The following is a 26,384-nucleotide window of genomic DNA, read 5'->3' as shown; positions in this document are numbered from 1 at the left end:
AGTGGTGCCTCGGGGCGCTCCCGGGATCCAAACCCGGGTCGCCAGCATCAGAGCGCGAGCACTTAACCGCCAAGCCACAGAGCCGGCCCTCAAAATGGATTAAAGACTTGAATGTAAGACCTGAAAGAAACCAAAAAACTTCTAGAAGAAAACATAGGCAGTACACTCTTTTTTCTTTTTTTTTTGAGGAAGATCAGCCCTGAGCTAACATCCGATGCCAATCCTCCTCTTTTTGCTGAGGAAGATTGGCCCTGGGCTAACATCTGTGCCCATCTTCCTCTACTTTATATGGGATGCCACCACAGCATGGCTTGACAAGTGGTGCGTCAGTGCACGCCCGGGATCCAAACCTGCGAACCCCAGGCCACGGCAGTGGAGCACGTGCACTTAACTGCTACACCACCGGGCTGGCCCGGCAGTACACTCTTTGACATCAGTCTTGGCAGCATATTTTCAAATACAATGTCTGACCAGGCAAGGGAAACAATAGAAAAAATAAACAAATGGGACTACATCAAACTAAAAACCTTCTGCACAGCAAAGGAAACCATCAACAAAACGAAAAGACAACCTGACAGTTGGGAGAAGATATTTGCCAACCATATATCTGATAAGGGGTTAATCTCCAAAATATATAAAGAACTCATACATCTCAACAACAAAAAACTAACAACCCAATTAAAAAATGGGCAAAAGATCTGAACAGACATTTTTCGAAAGAAGATATACAGATGGCCAACAATCACAAGAAAAGATGTTCAACATCACTAATTATTAGGGAAATGCAAATCAAAACTAAAATGAGATATCACCTCGCCCCCATCAGAATGGCTATAATTAACAAGACAGGAAATAATAAGTGTTGGAGAGGATGTGGAGAAAAGAGAACTCTCGGACACTGCTGGTGGGAATGCAAACTGGTGCAGCTGCTATGGAAAACAGTATGGAGATTCCTCAAAAAATTAAGAATAGAACTAGCATACGATCCAGCTATTCCACTGCTGGGTATTCATCCAAAGAACATGAAAACACAAATATGTAAAGATACATGCACCCCTATGTTCATTGCAGCATTATTCACAATAGCCAAGACTTGGAAACAACCTAAGTGCCCATCAAGGGACGAATGGATCAAGAAGATGTGGTATATATACACAATGGAATACTACTCAGCCATAAAAAAGATGAAATCTTGCTGTTCACGACAACATGGAAAGACCCTGAGGGTAGTATGCTAAGCAAAATAAGTCAGAGGGTACAAATCAAATACTGTATGATCTCACTCATAAATAGAAGATAACAACAAACAACAAACACATAGATACAGAGATTAGATTGGTGGTTACCAGAGGGGAAGGGGGGAGGGAGGAGGGTGAAAGGGATGACTGGGCACATGTGTGTGGTGATGGATGGTAATTAGTCTTTGGGTGGTGAACATGATGTAGTCTACACAGAAATCAAAATATAATGATGTACACCTGAAATATATAATATTATAAACCAATGTTACCTCAACTAAAAAAGATACGATGTTACTAAAGAAGATCCAGCCTAAAGACTGCGTTTTAACCTTTCTGGAAGGAAGACTGGGAATAACCCTGTAATGGCCGTTTGTGAATTACAGCCCATGGAGTTCGGGTAGATTCGACTGCTCTCCAGATCTTGACATGGGTCTTAGGAATGCCTTTGAAATTTAATTAAAACAGGTTTAGGAAAAAGAAAATGGGGGCCGGCCCGGTGGCGCAAGCGGTTAAGTGCGCATGCTCCGCTGTGGCGGCCCGGGGTTCGCTGGTTCGGATCCCGCGTGCGCACCAACGCACCGCTTAGCAAGCCATGCTGTGGCAGTGTCCCATATAAAGTAGAGGAAGATGGGCACGGATGTTAGCCCCGAGCCGGTCTTCCTCAGCAAAAAAAGAGGAGGATTGGCAGATGTTAGCTCAGGGCTGGTCTTCCTCACAAAAAAAAAAAAAAAAAAGAAAATGGTGAGGTGCTACTTCAGACAGCAGGTGGCAAACTACTGGACTCATCACTCCAAGGAAATATAAAGACATCTGAAAGGATTGGACCCGGCTGAAGACTAGTCACCAACTCATCAAAGCTAGGCTATTACAGGACCTCCAGGCTGGTGGCAAGCATACCTGGTTTCCCCGTGACGCTTCCGTGGGCCTGCCCATGGCCGTGACCTTAGAGCCTGTGGGACCAGGTGCTGGGGAAGTAGAGAAAATAAGAGGGCACAGGAGACAGGTGACAAGGAAACTAGAACATAACCAGGTGCACAGTGAGTATTCTTTCTTCAGTTTATTACTTGTAGGCTAGTATTTTTAAGATGATCTCTTTTCCTGTATTGGAAAAATGTTTATTTCTTCTATCACGGAAGTATACCTGCTCGTTATAGAAAATTAGGAAAATCAAGTATTAAGACAGCAACTTTTTTCAAAAGTTGATTGTAATGATTAAAAAAACCCACAAAACTTCATTCCTTCTTTCTCCCCTTAACTGTTTTCTCTCATCTGACCTCCTCAACCTTGCTGTTTCAGCAGCCTCCTGGCTGCATTTCCCAATGTTACATACGTGAAGATTGGAATAAGATCCTTCCGTTTGCGGTTTAAGTCTGTCTTTTAGTTACAAGATGGTGTTCTATCTGAACCTGAAACATTTAAAGGTGCATATTGCCTGGCAGTAGTTAGTTTCTAACTGGAATGCTAACTTTTGAAATGTGTGTGAAAATGGTGTCAGAATTTAAATTTAATAATTCCAGTGCTTGGACAGCATCCAGTGTTTCTAGCAGCCACTTTTTTCTTAAAGGGCCGGACACTGAGTGTCTTAGGCATTACGGTCTCAGTCTCTGCTGAGAGCAGCTGCACGTTACAGAAGCAAATGGAGATGACTGTGTCCCAGTGAGAGTTTGTAAAAATAGGCAGCCTCTTCTAGAAGACTGGAGAATTTTGTTTCGTTTGATTTTCTTTAGTATCTAAACAAATAACCTTAATTACAACAGCTGCTTTCTTTTTTTAATGCAAGTGAAATTGACATACAGTGAAATGTACAGATCTTAACTGTATAAATTTCAGTGAGATTTGGTATATGTACACACTTGTGAAATCACTACCTCAGTTATAGAATATTTCTGTCATTCTAGAAGGTTCCCTTCACTGCCTTTATTTTTTTTTTAATTTTATTTATTTTTCCCCCAAAGCCCCAGTAGATAGTTGTATTTCATAGCTGCACTTCCTTCTAGTTGCTGTATGTGGGACGTGGCCTCAGCGTGGCCTGACAAGCGGTGCGTCAGTGCGCGCCCGGGATCCGAACCCAGGCCGCCAGCAGCAGAACGCGCGCACTTAACCGCTAAGCCACAGGGCTGGCCCCCTTCACTGCCTTTAAACAGTCACTTTTCTTTTCTTTTTTTTTTTTTTTTTTTTTTTAAAGATTTTATTTATTTTATTTTTTCCCCCCAAAGCCCCAGTGGATAGTTGTGTGTCGTAGCTGCACATCCTTCTAGTTGCTGTATGTGGGACTCGGCCTCAGGATGAACGGAGAAGTGGTGCCTCGATGCGCACCCGGGATCCGAACCCGGGCCGCCAGCATCGCAGCGCGCGCACTTAACCACCAAGCCACAGGGCCGGCCCTAAACAGTCACTTTTCTAATTTATATCACGATAGATTATTTTTCGTTTTTCTAATTTATATCACGATAGATTGTTTTTTTCACTTTTCTAACATATCACGTTAGATTGTTTTTCTTGTTAATCTTTGCATAAATGGAATCATTTTGTGTCTAGCTTATTTGTGAGATTTCTGTCTTCTATCGCTTGTGTCAGTGTGTTATCCTTTTTATTGGTGAGTAGTGCCCCATATAGAATACACCAAAACGGTCCCTCTGTTGCCATGTGGTCTTTGCTCATGTTGGGGTTCCCAGTGTGCCGCTCCACCTGAAACCATGTCGCTCCATTCCTCCTCCCCCTTCTCCTTTGGGTGTAGATGTCCTATGTGTTACATCTTACCCACATGATAAACCCCACAAGCCTGTTTGCTTTCAGTAGCCCTGTGTATTTTTAAAAAATGAAAAGGAAAAAACTGTCTTTTACCTCGATACTTGGCATTTCCAGTGGCCTTCATTCCCTCCTGAAGATGCCAGTTTCTGTCTGGTGTCGTCTCCCTTCAGCCCAGATAACTGTCTTTCGCATTTCTTGTGTTTTAGGTCTCTGTAATGGGTTCTCTTGTCTCTGTTTATCTGAAAATGTCTTTATTTCATCTTTGTTTCAAGGGATGTTTTTCTTGAAATAGCATTCTAGTTAGACAGGTGTTTTATTTCAGCACTTTGAAGATGTGCTCCACGGCCTTCTGGTTCCCGTGGTCTCTGGTGAGAAGATGTAATTCAATGACTGTCCCCTAGGTGACGTGTCTGTTTTCTCTCTTGGTCTCTGGTTTTCAGCGGTTTGACTGTGACATGCCTAGGCATGATTTTCTTCATATTGATTCTGTACCCTGCAGCCAGAATGATCTTAAAGCATAAGCAAGCTGCCTGTGTTGCATTTTCCCATAAAACTGCGTTCTTGGGGAACTGTGTTCACAGTGATTTCAGGTGTCCTCGTCCACTAAACTCACTCCCCAGGATAGGATCATGTCCCCTGCTCATCGCAGTGTTCCCAGCACCTGGCATGTGGGAGGGCTCAGTAAATATTTTTTGAATAAGTGATCGTGAAGAATGATAAATGCCACGTGAGACAGACTTGTATCTCTTGAACAAAGTAATAGTCATTGAAGCCCCAACAAAACTTGATGAAGTCCTCTTATTCCTTAGGCGTGGTCTTGCACTGTCGTTGGCTGTGACCTGTAGCCGTTGGCGGTAGTGGGAGACAGGCAGGGCATCGTCTTCAGGAGCACTTTGTACCTGATGCAGTCAGTGCACTTTCTCTCGGCATTGAAGAAACGTGTGCCAACTAGGGGAGCTCGTTTTTATGTTCGTTGGTATGAAGATATTGTAAGGATAGTTGTTCCATATTACATGATAATTTAAATTTAATTAAAATTCCAGTTGGAGAAACCCCCAAGATATTTTGAGGCTGTGTGATTGGGAGGATCAGCATGTCTGATGTATGAGCTGTGGTGGTCGCCAGTGTTATGTTATTTGAAGTACCCTTCCTCTGCCCGTCCAGATGTCTAGCCCTTTGGATGTGCCAAGCTCTGTGTTACGGCCCTAGGAGACCTGACTGGTGAAGCAGCAAGTCACAGTTCTCCCGGCAGAGGGTGCTGTGCCTGCAAGGTCCCTCTCAGACGGTGTTGTAACAACCGCTGTGTCTTATGCAGTTGCGTCTGTCTCATGACTTTTGAATTTGTCTTCTGGTTCAGATTTTCCCACTTGCTGTGTACTCATTTCCAGATATGTTGCCAGAGAACACAGTGAGTAAATCATTGTCTGAAGTGAGGAGAATGAATTAAGGAGGGTGACATTGAGTGCTCTTGCATGGTTTCTGCTAAAAATGCCATCACCTCTCACACAGCTTTTCCAGCGGTTCTGTGTAAACAAGTGGGTGCTCTTGCTGGCCTAATTGCTTTGTGTTGCAACAGATTTCTTTGAATTTCTCCATCTTAATTGAAAATGTATATTCAAAACATTTCCTTAGTCACAGTGTGTGCCTGCATCTTTGTTTTCTGTTTGTGCAAAGTTAATTTTGAGGATAGTCACAGTGACTCAGCCTGCACTTGTCCACGGTACATGAACATAAGTGACCGTCTGCAAGACCTTGGATAATCCACAAGAGAGCCGTTACTTGACCTTTGGGGCAGGGGTTGCACCCACTTCTGGAATTAAATCAGGTTTTATTGGAGCACAGCTGTGCCCGCTCATTCACACATTGTGTACTTTCATGCTCCGAAGGCAGAGCTGAGAACTGGGGGCCTGACAACAGAGACTGCCTGTATGGCCTGAAAGACTGAAAGATTTACTATCTCGCCCTTTGCAAAAAAGCTTGCCAGTGCCTGCTCTAGAGTAAATAATCCTTTGAGGAACAGCACCAAAAGAAACCTAGGTGATAAAGTTTGTGTACCCAGCTTGCTCTTTCCTTTTTGGTTTGGGTTTTTTTTTTTTTTTTTTTTTGGTGAGGGAGATCAGCCCTGAGCTAACATCCGTGCTAATCCTCCTCTTTTTGCTGAGGAAGACCGGCTCTGCAGCTTGCTCTTTTCTGATGTGTATTAGGCTTGAGCTGTGCAGACCATCCCTGTGCTGTCAGACATTTCATTAAAATGTAAGGAAGGTTAGTCTCACTCTCACTGTGATGTCAGAAAACTCCAAATGATTTAAAATTGGATTGGGAGGGAGTCCACATTGGATGTTTGCCAGTTCTTAGGAGAATTTGGGGTTGACTAGACCCTGATTGACCGCACCCTCCATCTAGGTCCCTTTGATTGGCCAGTGGCCAAAACAGACCCCAAGTGAACAGCCTTCTCTTGAGCTCTGATGAGATGGGGCTCTGTGGGGACTGTTTGTTGCAGGTTCGCTGGTTGCAAGAGGGAAATTAGCACATGGGGATGAGCTCCAGACCCCTGGGCTTAAAGGGACATTGTTGGCTAGGTGGACTGGTGTTCTCAGTATCCCTGACGGCCCAGCACACTGAAGTTACATGACAGGTGCTTAATAAAGCTGTCCTGGAAGTGACTCATTAAAAGTTGCCTTCTAGGAAGGGCAGACATACACCTGGAAGCACTGTTAGGAGTGTGGCGGCTCATTTTCTTAGAATGGCAACTTTGTAGTTTTTATTAAAATGATACATAAATTTATAAAAAGCTCAAACAATACAGAAAAGCATAGAGAAGAACATAATGAAAAAATCAAGTGATGGTATAGAAATAGGTAAAGAAATGGTATACAACAAAGAATAAGTCTTTTTAACCTCTGCTCCCTAGTTCTTCCCAGAAACAACCAGATTACCAAATACTTACCTGCCAAAGATACTTGCATAGTCTTCTTTTTTTGTGTGTGAGGAAGATCAGCCCTGAGCTAACATCCATGCTAATCCTCCTCTTTTTGCTGAGGAAGACCGGCCCTGAGCTAACATCTATTGCCAATCCTCCTCCTTTTTTTTTTTCCCCAAAGCCCCAGTAGATAGTTGTATCTCGTAGCTGCACATCGTTCTAGTTGCTGTATGTGGGACGCCGCCTCAGCATGGCCGACAAGCGGTGCGTTGGTGCGCAACCGAGATGCGAACCCGGGCCACCAGTAGCGGAGCGTGCACACTTAACCGCTAAGCCATGGGGCCGGCCCCTTGCATAATCTTTTAAATAAGAAAGCACTTGTTTCACTTTTCCTTGAATCTGGCAAACAGAAAATCAAGATGATAGTCAGGAAGCTGCTGCTGCCTCACCGCAAGCAGACCCACAGCCTTAAGGAGGGATGTGTCCGCACCAGGTTCTATGCCCCTGCTGGGGCGGCGTGGAACCCCACACACTCTTTCCCCACTTGCCTCCTGACTGTCGTTTGAGGTTTGTGGTGTTTACATTCGGATTTGTCCCCACAGCCCCATGCCTTAGTCCAGTTCTTGTGTTTCCACGGGTGTGGCGCCTGCCTGCAGCCCTGCTACCCTGCTTTCCATTGGTGACCACCTTCTCCACGGTTTGCGTCTTCACTGGCTGGATGTTATCACCAAGTCACTTTTTCTAGAATCTCTGTGTTCTGTCAGTTCTTGCATCCACATGGACATTAGTCTGTTCCTCTGTCTGTGGAGAACTTGCCTGATTATAGCATTATTGGGTCAGAAACGTGCAGATGTTGCTCTGCTGACGTTCTGGCGCTGAGTATTACAGATTGATGCTGCTCAAGTTACAAGAAACAGAATGCTGCCAATCACAAGTGACTCAGGACACAGAACTTATTGTTTCATCTCTGGGTTTGAGGAGATGCGTTTTTTATTAAACAAGTATTAGCCTTTAAAGTTTGGATATAGTTACTGGCAATGCATTGAAACTAAGAAAATTAATTCTAAGATTTTAAAGTCTATGATCTTTACCTGTTAAGAAGCAAATAATTGGTCCAGCCTGGTGGCTTAGCGGGTAAGTACGTGCGCTCCGCTTTGGCTGCCCGAGGGTTAGCAGGTTCGGATCCCGGGCGCACACCGACGCACCACTTGTCAAGCCACGCTGTGGCGGGGTCCCATGTAAAGTGGAGGAAGATGGGCACAGGTGTTAGCCCAGGGCCAGTCTTCCTCGGCAAAAAGAGGAGGATTGGCATCAGATGTTAGCTCAGGGCTGATCTTCCTCACACACAAAAAGAGCAACAAATAATGAACCAAAATGATCCGCTTACCTAGTAGCTAAGCCAGGTATATATTGATTTTTCTTAGACTGGTTCTATCTGAGACTAGGAAATTTTGACATTCAGTGCAGTAATATCTGTGATATCTAGCATATTCACTGACTTTTTCTTTTTTTCCTCCCCAAAGCCCCAGTGCATGGTTGTATATTCTGGTTGTAAGGCCTTCTAGTTCTTCTGTGTGAGCTGCCACCACAGCATGGCAACTGACAGATGAGTGAGTGGTGTGGTTCTGTGCCTGGGAACCGAACCCAGGCCACCGAAGCAGTGAGAGTACCTAACTTTAACCCTAGGCTGTCAGGGCCGGCTCCTCACTGACTTTTAAGTGGTTTGAATCATAATTTAAAACGCAAAAGTTAAAATGTGAATTCTCTTTAGTCAAATTAAGTACCTGACTACTTCTAGATGTCTTAGATATAGTCAGTTACTTTTATAGAACAGACATAAAAGTATTAATTATTGATATTTTTCTGTGGATGGGGTCTAGAAGCCAACTTTTTAGTAGGCACTGAGTAACTGAGAATAAAAAATAATTTGTCAAATTAGTATTTTCGAGAACAGTTCCTAAGGACCAAAAAAATTACTTATCGGGTGGTAAAGTTGACAATGCTGTGGTACTTGTGTTATGGATTAAATGGATAAAATACTTAGTAATGGAGAGTTGTCTAGAATATGCTACTTGATCAACATCAGTAAAAAGGCCTGCTTCTTACCCAGGATTTCCTGGCTCTGTGCCAGCCCAGCCCCTCTGCAGGTGAGGAGGACTCCAAGCACTGAGGGGACTTGTCCAAGTCACACAGCTAGAAGCTTTCAGAACTGGGCTTAGAATTCTCACATCCTGACTGCAAAACCCATAATCCCCTCAGTGGCAGTGAGACTTGTTTTATTTTCCGTCCTCAGCACACACCACCGTCCCTTAGGCTTAGGGGTGAGGTGGCTTACCGGGGGTCCCTAAGCCAAGAGGTGGTGCCCTTCAGTTTGGGTTCAGATCCTGCCTTCACCTGTCTGTGCTTCAGTCTCTTCATCTGTGGTGTCATTGCCACAGTGCCTGCCTCATGAGGTTCTGGGGGTGGGGGGAGCCCTGACCCCTGTGAACTGCCACACTCAAGAACCCAGTCCGGCGGTCGAGGTGGGCGCTGGAGGGAGTTGAGGGCCCCGGCACCCTCCTTTTCCTCATGAGAGTCCTGTCATCTTCACGTTTGATTATGTGTTGTAATCAAGCACAGAGAAAGAAGTGCACTGCCTGCCGCCTGCAGGAGCGCGGAGCAGCTCCTCGTATCTCCTGCCTGCCCTCCTTTCTTCTGCGACGCACCCACACACTGCCCCTTTTTTTATCACACGTTTCCTGCTTTCCTTCCTCATTTTGTGGAAGCACCTCCTCAGATGGTCATTTCATTTAGGGTGCATGAGCAGTCTGTCATTCAGGCTCTTGCATTTATATGTTCTTTTGATCTTATACTTGGTTGATAGTAGATTTCTAAGCTGAAAATCTTTTCTCCTTAGAATTTGAAACTTTTTTGCTTTGGGGCCTTCTCAGTTTTGAGCAGGATGTTTAAGTGTGGCCTTAGATTTGATGGGGCCTCAGTTTGCACACGTGTGTTTTCCCTCAGCTCTAGTTTTATTTTCTTTTGTTTCTAATTATTTTTTTCTCAGTTGGCTATATTCTTTGCGTTTCAAATTCCTGCTAGACAGATTTTCTCATTTTCTTTGTGCTGGTTCTCTTAAGATCTTTCCTGAATTGTATCTTCTCTGTGCTTCGGCCTTCAGCCATTTCAGTGTGTTATTGTGCCCGTCTGCCTGGTTTACGGCTTCGCTGCTCAGATGGTGCCTTCCAAGGACTGTCTTACCCTTTTGTGCTCCTTTTTCTCCACAGCTTATTTTAATTTTATAGAAATAATAGCCTTCAATTTCTGAGGATACCAAAACTTAAAAGTTTGCTGCTTTTCCTCTGGCATCATGAACTATTTTTTGTATTTTGTTTTTTAATTGATAGACTATTTTTTAGAGTAGTTTTAGGTGTATAGTGGAATGTAGAGAATTCCCATGTACTTCCCCCAGCCCCACAGTTTCCCCTATTATTAACATCTTGCATTGCTGTGGTACATTGTTACAATTGATGATCCAGTATTGATACATTATCAACTAAAGTCATAGTGTACATTAGGGTTCATCTTGGTGTTGCACATTCTGTGGGTTTTGACCAATGTACAAGGACATGTATCCACCATTGTAGTATTCCACAGAAGGGTTTCATCACCCTAAAAATGCTCTGTGCTCTGCCTTTTAATCCCTCCCTCTCCCCTAACCCCTGGCAACCCCTGATCTTTTTACTGTCCCCTTAGTTTTGCCTTTTCCAGAACGTCGTATGGTTGGAATCATACACTGTGTGGCCTTTTCATGGCTTGATAGCTCATTTTGTTTCATCAGTCAATCATATTCCAGTGTCTGCATGTACCCCAGTTTATTTATCCATCCACCTACTGAAAGACGTCTTGGTTGCTTCTGAGTTTTGGCGGTTATGAACATATCAACATATTTTTCAGTAGTAGTCTGTAATCACACATAGATTGTTAGATCAGTAACAAGTTTAGAAATCATGTCCATCCCCTCATTTTTCAGAAGGTTGACCTCAGGTTACTAGCTGCCAGGGAGGGATGGAGCTGGGCGACTCCTGGGCCTTGGCCCATCCACGGTTCTCTTCACAGATGAGGAAGTGGTAGAGAGAGATTTGAAGCCCCCTTTTTAGGGGCATCACTGTGAAACCACCACAAGTATTTCCTGGAAAGGCAGTTTATTATTTTTCGCTCACTTTAGGCAGTGGGTCACAGCTTTGGACAGTGTACCTTTGTGTCTTGCTGACGGCACAGCCATTTCTTGGCATTCAGCCTGAAGTGGAGAGTCAGCAGGCAGGCGCCTCTCAGTGCAGTTGGTCCCTGAATTTAAAATCAGGCCGGCTTCCAGGCCTGCCCTTGTTATTAATTCTTTGTAAATTTTGATAAATCATTTTCCATCTCAGGGCTTCCATTGGATCTTCTGTAAGGTCAGGGAATTAGGCCAGGTCACAGCTGAGGTCTCTCCTTCCAGTGTTTTACTCTTTCTAATTAGTTTAGATCTGGCCTTTGCTGCTGGTAACAATACGCCGTGTTATCTCTAGTTAAAACTTATTTTAATGGTCTAAACCAACCAAGTAACCCTGAATCGGTCCAGTAATTAGCTGTTAATTACGATGTTAATTGAGATAGTTATAGATTCACATGTAGTTATAAGAAATAACACAGACACACGCTTTGCCTGGTTTCCCCCAGTGGTGATCTTCTGCAGAACTGTGGTTTTATATCGCAGCCAGAGTGCTTCCGTTGATAGAATCCACCCATCTTACTCAGATTTCCCCAGTTTTACTTTTCCTTGAGTAAGGTGTGTATGTGTGTGTGTGTTACCTTCTCTACAGTTTTATCACTGGTGCGGGTTTGTATTTCCACCACCAGAGTCAGGGTCCTGAGCATTTTCAGCATGGCGGGCCCCTTGTGGGTACCCTTTTACAGTCACAGTTGCCTCCTATCCCTAACCCCTGGAACCACCCGTCTGTCTGCTGTTTCTAACATTTTACCATTGCAAAAATGTTATATAAATGGAATCAGACCGGATGTAATCTTTTGGGATTGGCTTTTATCTGCTCAGTGTAATTCCACAGAGATTCATCCAAGTTAGGTGCATCAGTGGTTTTGTTTTTTGCTCAGTGGTGTTTCACGATGTATATGTACCACAGTCTTTTAACCCTCTGATTGAAGGACATCTGGGCTGATTCCCCTTTGGGGCTATTACAGATACAGCTGCTGTGAACGTTTGTGCACAGGTGTTTATGTGAGTATGTGCTTTCTTTTCTCTTGGGTAGATCACCCAGGAATGGAACTGCCGGACCCTGTGGTAGGTGTGCACCAAAGAGTTTTCCTAAGTTTCCTTGAGCCCCTTCGTAATCCATCTCTCCCTCTGCCCCCACATTCAGGCAACCAGTGATCTGCCTTCTGTAGATTACTCTGCATTTTCTGGAGCTTCATGTAAGGGACTCACACATTCTCCTTGACGTCTGACCCGTTTCACTCAGCAAAGTGCTTTGAGAGTCGCCATGGTGTTGTGTGTGTGAAGGTAGCCCATTGCCTGTATGCTGAGCAGTCTTCCATTGTTTGTTTATCCATTCTCCTGTTGATGGACATTTGGATTGTTTCCAGATTTCGGCTATGGTGAATAAAGGTGCTATGAACATCTGTGTATAAGTCTTTGTGTGGACATATGTTTTCATTTCTTATAGGTAAGTACCATACCTAGCAGTGGAACTGCTGGGTCATATGGTGAGTGTATGTTTAACTTTTTAAGGTATACCAAACATTTCTAAAGGGATTATGCCAATTTACGTTTTCAGCATAGATGAGAGTTCATGTTGCTTCACATCCTTACCAACACTTGAAATAATCCATCTTTTTAATATAAGCTATTCTGGTAGATGTGTAATAGCATCGCGTTTTATTTTGCATTTCTGAATGAAAAATGATGTTGAGCATCTTTTCATGTACTGTTGACCATCTGTATATCTTTTGAAGTGTCCAAATCTTTTCCCCATTTTTTTTGTGTGTATGTGAGGAAGATTAGCCCTGAGCTAACATCTGATGCCAGTCCTCCTCTTTTTGCTGAGGAAGATTGGCCCTGGGCTAACATCTGTGCCCATCTTCCTCTATTTTATACGGGACACCACCACAGCCTGGCTTGACAAGCAGTGCATCAGTCCACGCCTGGGATCTGAACCTGCAAACCCTGGGCCGCTGCAATGGAGCGCACGAATTTAACTACTATGCCACCAGGCCGACCCCTTGCCCATTTTTATAACTTGGGTTTTTTGTCTTAATAATTGAGTTGTGTGAGAAGTCTCTATGCATTGTGGATGTGAGTTATTTTTCAGATATGTGTAATGTGACTATTTCCCCCCATTCTGTGGCTTGCCTGTAAGTGTGGACTAGACTTACACAGTCCAGTGCTGAACTCTGTGCTGTGCTCTTGGTTTCTGTGTCTGTCTTCACTAGTACCAACCAGCCTTGGTTAGTATAGATTTACAGTTTGTCTTAAAATCAGGTAGGATAAGTCCTCCAGCTGTGTTCTTATTATTAATGTTGCTGTGGCTAATCTAGGCTTGTTGCATTTCCATACAAATTTTGAAATCAGTTTGTCAGTTTCTACAAAAAAGCCTGCTGGGATTAGAGTTAAGATCGTTTTGAATCTGTAGATCAATCTGGAGAGAATTGCCATCTTAACAATGTTGAGTCTTCTAATCCTTGAACATGGTAAATCTGGTTTTTTAGGTTGTCTTTCATTTCTCTCAGAAGTGTGTAGTTGTCAATGTAGAATCTTGTATGTCTTCTGTTAGATTTTACTCCTAAATAATTTTATGGCATTGGATGCTGCTGAAAATGAAATTTATATATAATAAAAGTTTCCAATTGTTTACTGCTCTCAAAAATACAATTGATTGTTTTAAATATTAAACTTTTATCCTGTGATCTTACTAAATTCACTTATTAGTTCTCATTTTTTGTAGATTCCTTAGAATTTTCCAAGTCATCTATGAATAGGGATAGTTTTATGTCTTTTTATTTATTTTTTTCCTTACTGCAGTGTTCAGGATGCTAAAACAGTGTTGAATAGAAGTGGTAAGAGCAAGCCATCCTTGTCATATTTTAATTTTAAGAGAAAAACATTCAGTATTTCACTGCTAAGCATATTACTTATAGGTTTTTGGTTAGATGACCTTTCTCAGACTGAGGAAGTTCCCTTCTGTTTCCAATATGCTGAGAATTTTTTTTTTTTTTTAATTTTTATTTATTTTATTTTTTCCCCCAAAGCCCCAGTAGATAGTTGTATGTCATAGCTGCACATCCTTCTAGTTGCTGTATGTGGGATGCGGCCTCAGCATGGCTGGACAAGTGGTGTGTCGGTGCATGCCCGGGATCCGAACCCGGGCCACCAGCAGCAGAGCGCGGGCACTTAACCGCTAAGCCCCGGGGCCGGCCCGAGAATTTTTAAAATCATGAATTGGTCTTGAATTTTACCAAATGCTTTTATGAATCTATTGAGATGATCATGTGGTTTATCTCATTTGTTCTATGAATCTAATGAATTGCATTGATTTATTTTGAAATGTGAACTCAAGTTTGCATTCCTGGGATAATTTCTACTTGAACATGATGTATATAACTTTTTGTATATTGTTAGATTCAGTTTGCTACTGTTTTGCTGAGGATTTTGAGTCTGTGTTTGTGAGGGGATTTTTGGTGATGTCTTCAGCAGGTCTGGGTGGCAGGTCATGCTGGCCTCCAAAAGCAAGTTGGGAAAAGTTCCCTCCTCCTCTGTTTTTGGAAAAGTTAGTCTAAGATTGGTGTCATTCCTTCCTTGAATATTTGGTAGAAAAGCCATCTGGGCCTGGAATTTTCTTTGTGGGAAGGTTTTCTATTACAAATTCAATTTTATAAATGGATAGAGGGCTATTCAGATTTTCTGTTTCATCCTGTGGTAATTTTGGTAAATTGTATTTTTCAAAGTATTTGTCCATTTCACCTAATTTCTTGACATAAAATTATCTGTGATCTCATCTTTTTTGTGCCTGTAGGGTCTGTAGTGACAGCCCCTCTTTCTTTCCTCCCTCGTGTTGCTGACTTCTGTTTGTTTTTTCCTTCATCAGTCTGGCCTGTTTATCAATTTTGCTCTTGTTTTCAAAGAACCAACTTTTGGCTTTGTAAAATTTCTCTATTGTTTATCTGTTTTCTATTTTGTTGCTTTCTGCTCTTCATTATTTCCTTCCTTCCATTTCTTTTGGGTTTACCCTGCTGTTTTCTAGTTTCATGAGGTTGAACCCTAGGTCTTGATTAATATATTGTATTTTGTTATTATTTAATTCAAAATATTTTCTAATTTCCCTTGTAATTTTTTCCTTAGAGCTACATGTTATTTATTTATTTATTTATTTATTTTTTTTTTTTTAAAGATTTTTTTTTATTTATTCATTCAGTTTTTTTCCCCCCAAAGCCCCAGTAGATAGTTGCATGTCATAGGTTCACATCCTTCTGGTTGCTGTACGTGGGACTCGGCCTCACATTGGACGGAGAAGCGGTGCCTCGGGGCGCCCCCGGGATCCGAACCCGGGCCGCCAGCATCAGAGCGCGCGCACTTAACCGCTAAGCCACGGAGCCGGCCCAACTACATGTTATTTAGAAGTGTATCATTTAATGTTAAATACTTGAGGTTTCCCTAGATATCTTCCTATTGGGTTTCTAATTCTGTTAAGGTCAAGGAACATACTGTGTATGATTTCAGTCCATTCAAATTGATTGAAACTGGGCCCGCCCCGTGGCTTAGCGGTTAAGTGCGCGCGTTCTGCTGCTGGCAGCCCGGGTTCAGATCCCGGGCGTGCACCGACGCGCCGCTTCTCCGGCCACGCTGAGGCCGCGTCCCACATACAGCAACTAGAGGGATGTGCAGCTGTGACATACAACTATCTACTGGGGCTTTGGGGGGGAACATAAATAAATAAAATCCAAAAAAAAAAAAAATTGATTGAAACTTGTTTTAAGGCCCAACGTGTGTTATGTCTTGGTGATTTTTAAAACATATATATTCCAGGGGCTGGCCAAGTGATGCAAGCGGTTGGGTGCACACGCTCCGCTGCGGTGGCCCGGGGTTCACCAGTTCGGATCCCAGGTGTGCACCGCTTGTTGAGCCATGCTGTGGTGGCATCCCACATAAAGTGGAGGAAGATGGGTATGGATGTTAGCCCAGGGCCAGTCTTCCTCAGCAAAAAGAGGAGGATTGGCACTGGATGTTAGCTCAGGGCTGATCTTCCTCACACACAAAATATATATATATATATATATATATATATATATATATATGGTTTTTTTTTCCCATAGGTGTTAGGCGTCATACAAGGCTCAGGTTGCAGTGGTTGATAGTGTCCTTTATTTATTTATTTATTTTTGGTTTTTTTGTGAGGAAGATCAGCCCTGAGCTGACATCCATGCTAATCTTCCTCTTTTTGCTGAGGAAGACCAGCTCTGAGCTAACATCTATTGCCAATCCTCCTCCTTTTTTTTTGTTCTTTTTCCCCAAAGCCCCAGTAGATAGTTGTATGTCATAGCTGCACATCCTTCTAGTTGCTGTATGTGGGATGCCGCCTCAGCATGGCCGGTGAAGCGGTGCGTCGGTGCATGCCCGGGCCACCAGTAGCGGAGCGCGCGCACTTAACTGCTAAGCCATGGGGCAGGCCTGATAGTGTCCTTTAAGATTTTATTTATTTTATTTTTTCCCCCCAAAGCCCCAGTAGGTAGTTGTATGTCACAGCTGCACATCCTTCTAGTTGCTGTATGTGGGACTCGGCCTCAGGATGGACGGAGAAGTGGTGCCTCAATGCGCACCCGGGATCCGAACCCGGGCCACCAGCATTGCAGCGCGCGCACTTAACCACCAAGCCACAGGGCCGGCCTGATAGTGTCCTTTAGATTGTCAGTATTTTTCCTGATTTTTTTTTTTTTTTTTTGGTGTGTGTGTGTCTATTCTGTCAATTTCTGAAAGAGAAGTTTTAAGATTTTTGTAGCTGTGGCGTTGTCTATTTCTCCCTCTAATTCTGTCAGTACTTGCTTCATGTGTTTTAGGGCTCTTAGGTCTTGCCTTTTTATCCATTTTGACAATGTCCTCCTTTAATTGGAGTTTTTAGTCTAAAGAGTTTCCTTTTCCTTTTCCTTTTAACTTTTTAACCATACCTCTTTGCATTTTTTATTTAGAGGTTGCTCTAGGGATTACAATAAACACAATTTTTTGTGTGTGTGAGAGTAAGATCAGCCCTGAGCTAACATCCATGCCAATCCTCTGTTTGCTGAGGAGGACCGGCTCTGAGCTAACATCTATTGCCAATCCTCCTCCTTTTTTTTGTTCCCCACAGCCCCAGTAGATAGTTGTATGTCATAGTTGCACAGCCTTCTAGTTGCTGTACGTGGGACGCGGCCTCAGCATGGCCGGATAAGCGGTGTGTCGGTGCGCACCCGGGATCTGAACCCCGGGCCACCAGTAGCTGAGCGTGTGCACTTAACCGCTAAGCCATGGGGCCAGCCCTAAACACAATTTTTTACATTCTACTTAGAGTAGCAATATTGTAGCACTCCACATGCACAATTAGAAACTTTGCCCTTTGCCGCCACGTGGAACCACTGGGCACTCCTTTATGCTGTAGTTGAGTGTGTTAATCTGTGTGCATTATGATGTCCACGAATAGTTTGTGGGTTTTTTGCTTAAAACAGTCTTATGGAATAAAGTCCCTCAGCTCTGTGCTTGGAATTTTTATCTTTACTTTTTGGTGTTTTCTTGTAGACTAGCCTATCATGGCAGACCAGAGACAGCGCTCACTTTCTACCTCTGGAGAATCACTGTACCATGTTCTCGGGCTGGACAGGAACGCGACCTCGGATGACATTAAGAAGTCCTACCGGTAAGAGGCCACGCCCCCGGGAGGACTCTGGCACCTGGCGCCTGTGAGGTTTGCTCTGCATTTACTAAGAACTACTCCATGTGGTTTGTCCTGGCCGACTCCATATTTAACTGGTAACAGTTCATTGCATCTCTGTATGTGTAGTCTGTTCCCTTATAGCTTAAAATTGTTATATTAATGTTTTCTTGGCAACAAAAGATAGATAATACAAACTGTTTGCCCTGGAGCAGACACTTCCACAGGGAAGCAGGTCTGAACCTGCTGAGCAGAGGCTTTAGAGTATCTCCGCCCTGCTGTAGCCTCTGATGGAACTCCAAGAACTTAGCCCTTATGTACGGTCTCGCTGAGTAAGTGGTAGGAGAGACATCATCATTAACCCAGACACTTCATGTAGTCTCCTTTATGTTCTCAGTGTTGTATAGTTATTAAACACATATTATCAGCACACCCCTCCTTGCCACCACTTTATTTGGCAAATGCACAGTTAGGCCGCTACAGGTCAGCAGTAGGGTTTGCCTTCGTGCTGTGGAGAGTCATCGGGAGTGGTCCATCGCAGGCTGTGTGCAGGCCAGCCGCTCTGCCAGGTTAGTGCTCACCTCGGGACTTACTCCTCTGGATGGATCAGGGCGGAGAGATTTGCCCTGAAATGATTGCCGAGATTTCTTTTGACCCTGACATTCTCGAGTTCTGAGGAAAGTTGGAAAGCAAGTTGGTAAATGGGTCAGCATTTCTTCCACTGGGCCCTCTGTTGATGAATGTGTGACGTGAGACCAGGAAATGGTTTTGGTTTGCAGGAAACTTGCCTTGAAATATCACCCTGATAAGAACCCTGATAACCCGGAGGCCGCAGACAAGTTTAAGGAGATCAACAACGCCCACGCCATCCTGACGGACGCCACAAAAAGAAACATCTACGACAAGTACGGCTCGCTTGGGCTCTACGTGGCCGAGCAGTTTGGGGAGGAGAACGTAAACACCTACTTCGTGCTCTCCAGTTGGTGGGCCAAGGTGAGGGGAACGGACGGCTCGATGCAGCATAAACGTGCTGAGATAATCTCATGCCTGATAGGATTTCAGATCTCATGGAATCACTGCATTTCATCAAATACTCTACACTCTTGAGAAATGGTTTCTTGGCATGTGGCAGTCTCTCTCCTCATGCTGTGTGAATATGGGCAAAGGTTTCAGTCGCCTGCTGTTGGTAGCTGTCTTGTAGCCTGCCTGCAACAAGCCAGAATGCACAGAGCAAGATCAGTGCTGAGCCACTGGTAGCAACATAATTTTCTCTCATGAATCACTGTGCGTTCTTAAAAAGAGAGATAGGAAATACACTTTTTCATCGTATGTGGATAGATCTTTTTTGTTATTAGGGAAGACTTGTTAGAAATCTAACTTGAGAAACTTTGGATGTATCATGCAATTGTTTTATTTTCTAACGTTTCTCCTCATTTCATTCAGAGCATCTGTCACATGTAAGGTCAGAGCACGTGACTGATCCCAGGGCTCTGAGCTGTGGGAAGCCTATCTTTGCTGTTGACTAGTCAGCCCTTATTCCCATCTTCAAAAATTACATTTCTTTAAGCAACTGATCTCTGTCTCTCCTGTCTTCCTGGGTTTTTTTGTTTTTTTTTTTTAATTTAATTTTTTTTTTTTTTGCCCCCAAAGCCCCAGTAGATAGTTGTGTGTCATAGCTGCACGTCCTTCTAGCTGCTGTATGTGGGACGAGGCCCCAGCATGGCCGGAGAAGCGGTGCGTCGGTGCGCGCCCGGGACCCGAACCTGGGTCGCCAGCAGCGGAGCACGCGCACTTAACCGCTAAGCCACACGGCCGGCCCGTGTCTTCCTGTTTTAAGTCCGTCCTTTATACCTCTTGATCTGGTAAAGAGCACTCTTCGCCTGAGGGCCGGCCCCGTGGCTTAGCGGTTAAGTGCGCGTGCTCCGCTGCTGGCGACCCAGGTTCGGGTCCCGGGCGCGCACCGACGCACCGCTTCTCCGGCCATGCTGAGGCCACGTCCCACATACAGCAACTAGAAGGATGTGCAACTATGACATACAACTATCTACTGGGGCTTTGGGGGAAAAAAATAAATAAATACAAATTAAAAAAAAAAGAACACTCTTCGCCTGAAGCATCCTCTGTAGCTCTTGCAGAGCGAGCTGCAGGCTTGCAGTGGGGTGGGGTGGGGGGTAAGTGCCGCCTGGAAGGGGGTGTCGGGGTCCCGAGTGGCTGCATGGTGTCAGCGCTCCCATTCTGCGCCCCCAGGCCCTGTTTGTCTTCTGTGGGCTCCTCACGTGCTGCTACTGCTGCTGCTGCCTGTGCTGCTGCTTCAACTGCTGCTGTGGGAAGTGCAAGCCCAAGGCACCCGAGGGCGAGGAGACTGAGTTCTACGTGTCCCCCGAGGACCTGGAGGCGCAGCTGCAGTCTGATGAGAGAGGTGAGTGGCAGTCCAAGGACCTGGTGTGCGTGCGTGGGGCGAAGCCAGAACGGGCCCTGAACGGTGTCACCTGTCTTGTCAAACAGGAGGGCACTGACACTGTGCCGGGAGTGTTTGTGGTGGCAGCTGGGACTGTTGAGGTGTGAACATGGATACTTGAGGTAAAAGCAGACGCAGAGGGCTGTCCCCACCCGCGAACTGTGGTAGCCGTAGTGCCGAGGGACCAAGTAGGTGGGGAGGGGCCAAGGGCTGGTGGTGACCTGAGGCGACTGAGGAAGGTCGTGTTGGGCAGAGGTCAGCAAATAGCCTCTCCTCTTTGACTGCTTGTCCTACAACCTCTGACCTCAGTAGAGCAGCAACCAGGCGACCGAGTGTTGTCACACGAGGACGGTGTTGTTGGGGGGCTGCGTGGTGCTTTGTGAGACCTGATGGTGAGGCTGCTGTCCTCATGCAGTGAGCATGCGTGTGCTTGCTTTTCAGAGGCCACAGACACGCCGATCGTCATACAGCCAGCATCTGCCACAGAGACCACCCAGCTCACGGCTGACTCCCACCCCAGCTACCACACTGATGGGTTCAATTAAGTTCAGGAGAAGCTGTGGTGAGAGGATAAATCAGCACCTGGCCACTTCCACCTTAGAATCATGAACTGTAGTCACAGAGATGGGGGGAGCCACTCTGGCCACGGAGGAGGGGCAGCCGCCAACCCGCCACGGCTGCCTTGGGGCCCCTCCCGCCTCTGTGCCCGCCATCCATCGATCCCTGATCCATGAAGTGCGTAGCATGCAGTATTTAAAGCAGTTTAGCTACGGTCTTCTTCTTCTGTTTCTCCTTTTGTAATAGCATGTCTGGGGTTCTGTCCACGTCTGTGTTGTGGATGTGTTGCTGCGTGACCGCGTGAACCGGACGGCGGAGCCGCCTCGGGGCTCTCGGTCAGGTCAGTGCGCTGAACTGACTGCGGCTGCATGGCGCCTCCTGGCCAGGCGGGCTCAGGCCGGAGGAGCCGCTCCGTTCCCCTGTGCTTGTGAGGGACGGAGGCAGGTGTGCCCAGCAGGGGCTGTGGGGTCTGGTCCCCTCAGTGCTCGCCAGCTGTGTGGCCGCAGGCAGGGCCTCTGGACTTACCTGCGGGAGGAGCTGGGCACATCCTCCCAGCGCCCGGTGCCGTTGGCACTTCGTGGTGTTCTTGTTGAGGACAGTTTACAGGATCTGTTCCCCTTGTTTGCTTAGCCTTGTAGCGGGGTTTCTCCCGTGGGTAAGTTTGTTGTGGGAAGTGCGGGAGGCTCTCTTGATCCTGAGACCAAGTTCTCTGTGTCCAGCCTGGGTCTCTGGGTCACGTGGACCTGAGGCTCCTCTCCTGTCAGTGTGTTCCCTCGCCAGGGTGTAGGAGGTGGGTTTTCTACGTTTCTGCACTTCCCCCAGGCCACGAGCTGGGCTGAGGGGCCGCATTCCGGCAGTTTCTCCCTCCTACTCCTGCCTCATCCTCCACATTCCTTGAGGCCCGCGCAGCCTCTTTGTAATCCTTTTTGGACCTCTGAGAACTACACCTGGTAGCAGCGGCCCAATTAGTATAGCCAGAGGGGTAGAGAGTCCAGGTCGCTGGTGGCGTGTGGCTGCACAGCCCTCTGCTTCCTAGCATGCCCACCTACCCCATTTTCCTTCACCTGCTCCCTTTGGCTGTTGTTGATGGTTCAGGCAGAGCTGGAGGCATCAGGTTCCTGGAGGAAGGACCAGCTGGACCGAAGGCACGCTGGAGCCTAGGAGGGTTGGTCCTAGGGAAGCCCTGTGTCCTTTGGCTTGTTAGTCGCTGGCCAGACCACAGAACGTCCTCTCACCACTGTTGCTGGCAGCACCTTTTGTGAACTGTGGGAAGTCAGTCTTTCTTGTTTGTGTCCCAGACCTTGTGGGTGGTGCCCCACTGAGAGGGACCGAGGAAACGGGTCGTGACATGCCTGTGCTCAACCCGCTGGACCTGCCCCCGGCTACGGGAGGCCCGAGAGGCTCCAGTGGGCCTGGTTTCTGCAGAATGACCCCCATGGCTGCTGCTGGGTGTCTCCTAGACTTCCAGTAGAGGTGAGGAACACAGAGTGGAAAGCTGCACGAGTGGCAGTTCTCCGCTCAGACGTACCAGCATGTGTTCCCGAAGCCGACTGTCTCCCCGTCCACCTGCTGACCCACGGCCCCAGCTCCCCGCCCTTGCTTGCCCCCTGGGCCGTGCAGAGAGGAGGCTCATGTTGGCCTGGAAGGTGGTGGAAGGAACAGCAGTGTCAGGCAGAATGTGGGCCTCTGGGAAAGCCATGCTGGTGTGAGGCCGGCTCTGGCAGAGCCACTTCATGCTAGGGCTCCCAGCCGACCTCTCGTGCAGGCCAGTACCAGGTCCTTGGGCAGTTTTTTGGTCCCGTTTTGTTTTGTTTTTCTCTCATTGAGACGATCATGCGGATATTCAGTGAGAGGGGAGGTATGCACTATAATACTAAATCAGAAATAATTTGGGCCGGCCCCGTGGCTTAGCGGTTAAGTGCGTGCTCTCCACTGCTGGCGGCCCGGGTTCGGATCCCGGGCGTGCACTGACGCGCCGCTTCTCCGGCCATGCTGGGGCCGCGTCCCACATACAGCGGCTAGAAGGATGTGCAGCTATGACATACAACTATCTACTGGGGCTTTGGGGGAAAAATAAAAAAAAAAAAATTAAAAAAAAAAAAAAGAAATAATTTGCTAAAATCAGACCTCTTGTAAAAGGATAAGAAGTTCATTGTTTGACCCACCCTGGAATGAGGGAGGAGGCAAGACAACAGGGCAGTCTTCTGTGCCAATCCCAAAACAGCAACAAGAATTCAGCCTCAGATGCAGGCTGTAGTCAGCCTCAGTGATGTTGCTGGAAATAACTTAGGAGATGAGTTGTTTTTCCCCAGAATGGCAAGAACCAAGTTCAAAGCTTAGATTTAAGGTAGAAGGCCACCCCTTCTGCAGTGGCTGTGCTGTTCCTGGGTGCCTGGCCTCAGCCCAGCCAGGTCCCTCTGTGGGGTCTGCAGGGGACCACTGCAGCTCTGGGCTCGTCACACGTGTCAAAGTGAATCCCTGCCAGGTGTCTCTCAGTTACAGAATCTTATGGATCACTTCCTAGAAGCATGAAGCTCCCCTGGGGGCCACGGCGTGGAAAAGAGGGGCAGGTCTGGAAGTCTGTTGAACCCAGTCTCCTGTAGAATTTGTGAAGACTAAGTCAGTCATGACAGCGATGATAAACCTCAAGGTGATGGTGAAGATTGCACAAGGCTGGGTGCTCCCCCTGCCTGACCCCGAAAGCTTGTACCGTTTGTGAGTCAGAGGTAGAAGCCCTTCCAAGGCTTGACTGGACTCACTGTCAGGCCCCTGCCTTGATTCAGGACAGGGATGCCCTGGACACATTTCCCTTTTTCCTGGTGGTCCGTCTGTTTCCCTGGTGAGGAGAGGTGCTGAGTCTGGAGGGATGTCCCTGTTCGTGTGCTAAGGGAACGACCCTCTGCCTGCTGTGGCAGTCACAGGAGCTCCTTGGCCCTCCCTCTAGGGCTGCCCAGGTCTGGGGCCCGTGTGGCCAGTGGTGCTGTCAGCTAGTGTGAGTGGGTGGGGCAGTGTGCCATTGGTGCACGCCAAAGCCTGTCCCGTTTCAGCAAGGGCAGGGCTTGCCCAGCAGGCTCCCAGAGCAGTAGTGCCCCAGGGGGTCTGGCAGCAAGCAGGAAGCACGTGAGAGAGACCTGCCAGGCATCCGACGGGGCTAGCAGTGTGTAGGTTTCTGTTTCTAGTGACGTGGTCTTTTCTGTCTTCCTTTTGGCTTTATTATATTTTCAGACTGCTTTAGATATTACCGCTGCGTGAGCCTTCCCAGCTCTCTGATCAGTCAGTGCAGCCAGTGCCGCTGGAACTCGTTAGAGAAAGAAGCCAGGGCACGCTGTGAGCTGCCGGGCTTGGCAGTGAGGCTCCTGCTCAGGGAAATGCCCTGCCGGGACCGTGCTTGCATGTTCTAACCACGGGTGGTCACTCCAGGTGAGCTCATGCTGGAGGAACGACCCATTGGGGCAGCTGGTGGTCTGGGGAGACAAGAGGCCTCCCTAGCACCTGGCCCCTCGAGTGAGACCAGTGAGCAGGATGGCGACCCCACACAGGCTCTCTCACTGGAGGGGCCAGGTGATGCGTGGGCAGAGCTGGGGGCCCTGTCCGTCCTTCCCTGGCTCTCAGCACATCCTCCCGGGGGACCGGTTGTGAGGGGTATGAAAAAAGTGACTGATCTCATTCCTTTCTCAATATTCTGAGCTGTGAACCCATGTGACACAGGACTGACCTGTTTTTGTTATTTGGTTGTGAATCCTCTTCCTGTGGAATTGGCAAAAGCTACATTTTTCCTGTCCTTACAAGCACGATTGGCATCGTCTGTGCTGTTGGTGTGGGCCGTGGGTGTACTCGGTGTGTACATATGTGTATATGTATATATCACGTGGCGGGCCTTGCTGCTGTGTCCAGTGGCCAAGCAACAAGTACAATAAACGTTGGCTCCAAAATGGCCTCTGGTTTCCTGTGAGTCGGGGCAGGAACGGGTCTCGGTGAACCCCTTTGCTGGGTGCGCAGAGGGGACACCCACCCTGCTGTGTGCCTAGAGTTCGAGTGGGTGCTGGGCGTGGCACCTGAGCGCACTTCAGTGGCCTTCCGCTGCCGGCGTCAGCTTCTCCAGGGCAAGGGTGCCAGGGCTCCTGAGGTCACAGGTGTCATGCTCACCTGACCCACAGGTGAGGGTCCCCATGTGACATCGAAGAGGTGGCTGGAAACCTTTCTCTTCCTTGAAACATTCAAGCCAGTTTTCTAAGCATCAGGTACAATCAGTGACAAAGCTGTGTTCTAAAAGGGTCTGTGTCCTGAGCCCTGGTCTGCCCTGGGAGGGCCCACAGGGAGGAGCCGGGGCCGGCAGCGCCATCCTCCAGGGTCCTACGGGCAGCACTTTTGGTAGCTTTTGTTTCCCTGGAAAACGGGATAATGTTTCAAGCTAAGTGAGGGGAGGCAGTTTACACTGAAATACATATACACGTTGTTTTTAAAAACTAGATGCAAATGCATGGAAAGCAGTCGTCCATGCACTGGTTCTGTCCTGTACTGGCCCTGACTCCCAGTGCACCTGAGGGCCGGCTGGAAGGTCAGGATGGTTTCCACGGTGATCTCCGTCTCCTGTGCTGCGTGTTGACCTGAAATAAAGATAACTGTTGTACAATAAATGTTTTCACTGCAGATAACTGCAGACGTGCGTCTTCTTTCATGGTCCCTGCAGAATCCTCTTGTTGGGGGGTCTCACTGAGGGGGCAGCTGACCTTGGGCCTCCGGGACCTCGCTCCCACCTGCCTGGTCTGTGTGTGGACAGGTGCCCCCCAGTTTGGTTTGTATCTCCATTATCTAAACACCAAGACGGGAGTCCCTTCCTCCCCACCTGGCTGACCATCACTGACTCCTCCTACCGCCTCAGCCTCTGAGAACCGTCCATGCCGCCCCCAGAGACAGCGGCACCACCTTCCATCCTGTTGCCCGTTAGTGACCGTCCTGCTGGATGAGCAGGGCTGCAGCTGTTGAACAGCACACCTGAACCCTGGGCTGCACGGCAGACCTGTCCTCAGCTGGCAGCACAAAGGGAAGACAGGGGTGACAGCACAGGGCACCTGGTATAGGCCAGCCAGCCCTTTCCGACCCCTGTGGCAGTGACCTCAGTGTGGTCATGGTGGTGGCTGGGCCTGTGCTCTGTGCTGACCCTCGGGCAGCTCCATCCATGTCCACTCTGGTCCTGGTCATTCTGGGCTGGGTTCCCAGGGTTGTCCCCTGCCTGCCCCACCCAGAGCATCAGTGTGGGGCCGCTGAGATCTGCGTGCCTGGACACCACTGCCCCATTTTCCTGGGTAGGCCCATGCTCCCACCTGGCTCTCTAGCAGTCACGGTCCCCAGGAGGTTTTGAGATTCACACCCACCACCCACCTTGATGGCAGGGAGAGGAGCAGGGGCCAGCCTGGGCCCATCCGGGCCCCTCTCCCTGGACATGGTGCAGGCTGTAGCCTGGAGTGTCTGGCCCAGACTCAACCCTCTGTGTCTGCTTCCTCACCCCTCAGATAACTGTGCCAGCT

At 47.3% G+C, this 26,384-nt stretch overlaps 1 protein-coding gene across 2 annotated transcripts in view; it reads left to right on the top strand.

Annotated features, from left to right (window-relative positions):
- DNAJC5 (DnaJ heat shock protein family (Hsp40) member C5) overlaps positions 1-24,792 on the top strand; it is a 42,071-nt gene extending 17,279 nt beyond the window's left edge. The window contains exons 2-6 of one of the 2 annotated variants that reach the window (XR_015555535.1): positions 17,708-17,825; positions 18,620-18,833; positions 20,088-20,259; positions 20,346-20,420; positions 20,740-24,792. Coding sequence is in view for 1 of the 2 variants with exons in the window: in XM_087444945.1 (XP_087301071.1) it covers positions 17,719-17,825; positions 18,620-18,833; positions 20,088-20,259; positions 20,740-20,843 (597 nt within the window). In the remaining variant the exon portion in view is untranslated. The remainder of the gene's footprint in view (positions 1-17,707; positions 17,826-18,619; positions 18,834-20,087; positions 20,260-20,345; positions 20,421-20,739) is intronic. The other variant, XM_087444945.1, reaches the window with a different exon arrangement.
- Positions 24,793-26,384: the final 1,592 nt, after the last annotated feature.

This window comes from Ceratotherium simum, chromosome 21 (genome assembly GCF_057802395.1).
Source record: "Ceratotherium simum simum isolate JZ-2026a chromosome 21, ASM5780239v1, whole genome shotgun sequence".
Classification (NCBI taxonomy): domain Eukaryota; kingdom Metazoa; phylum Chordata; class Mammalia; order Perissodactyla; family Rhinocerotidae; genus Ceratotherium; species Ceratotherium simum.
This window is presented reverse-complemented; position numbering and strand designations above follow the sequence as displayed.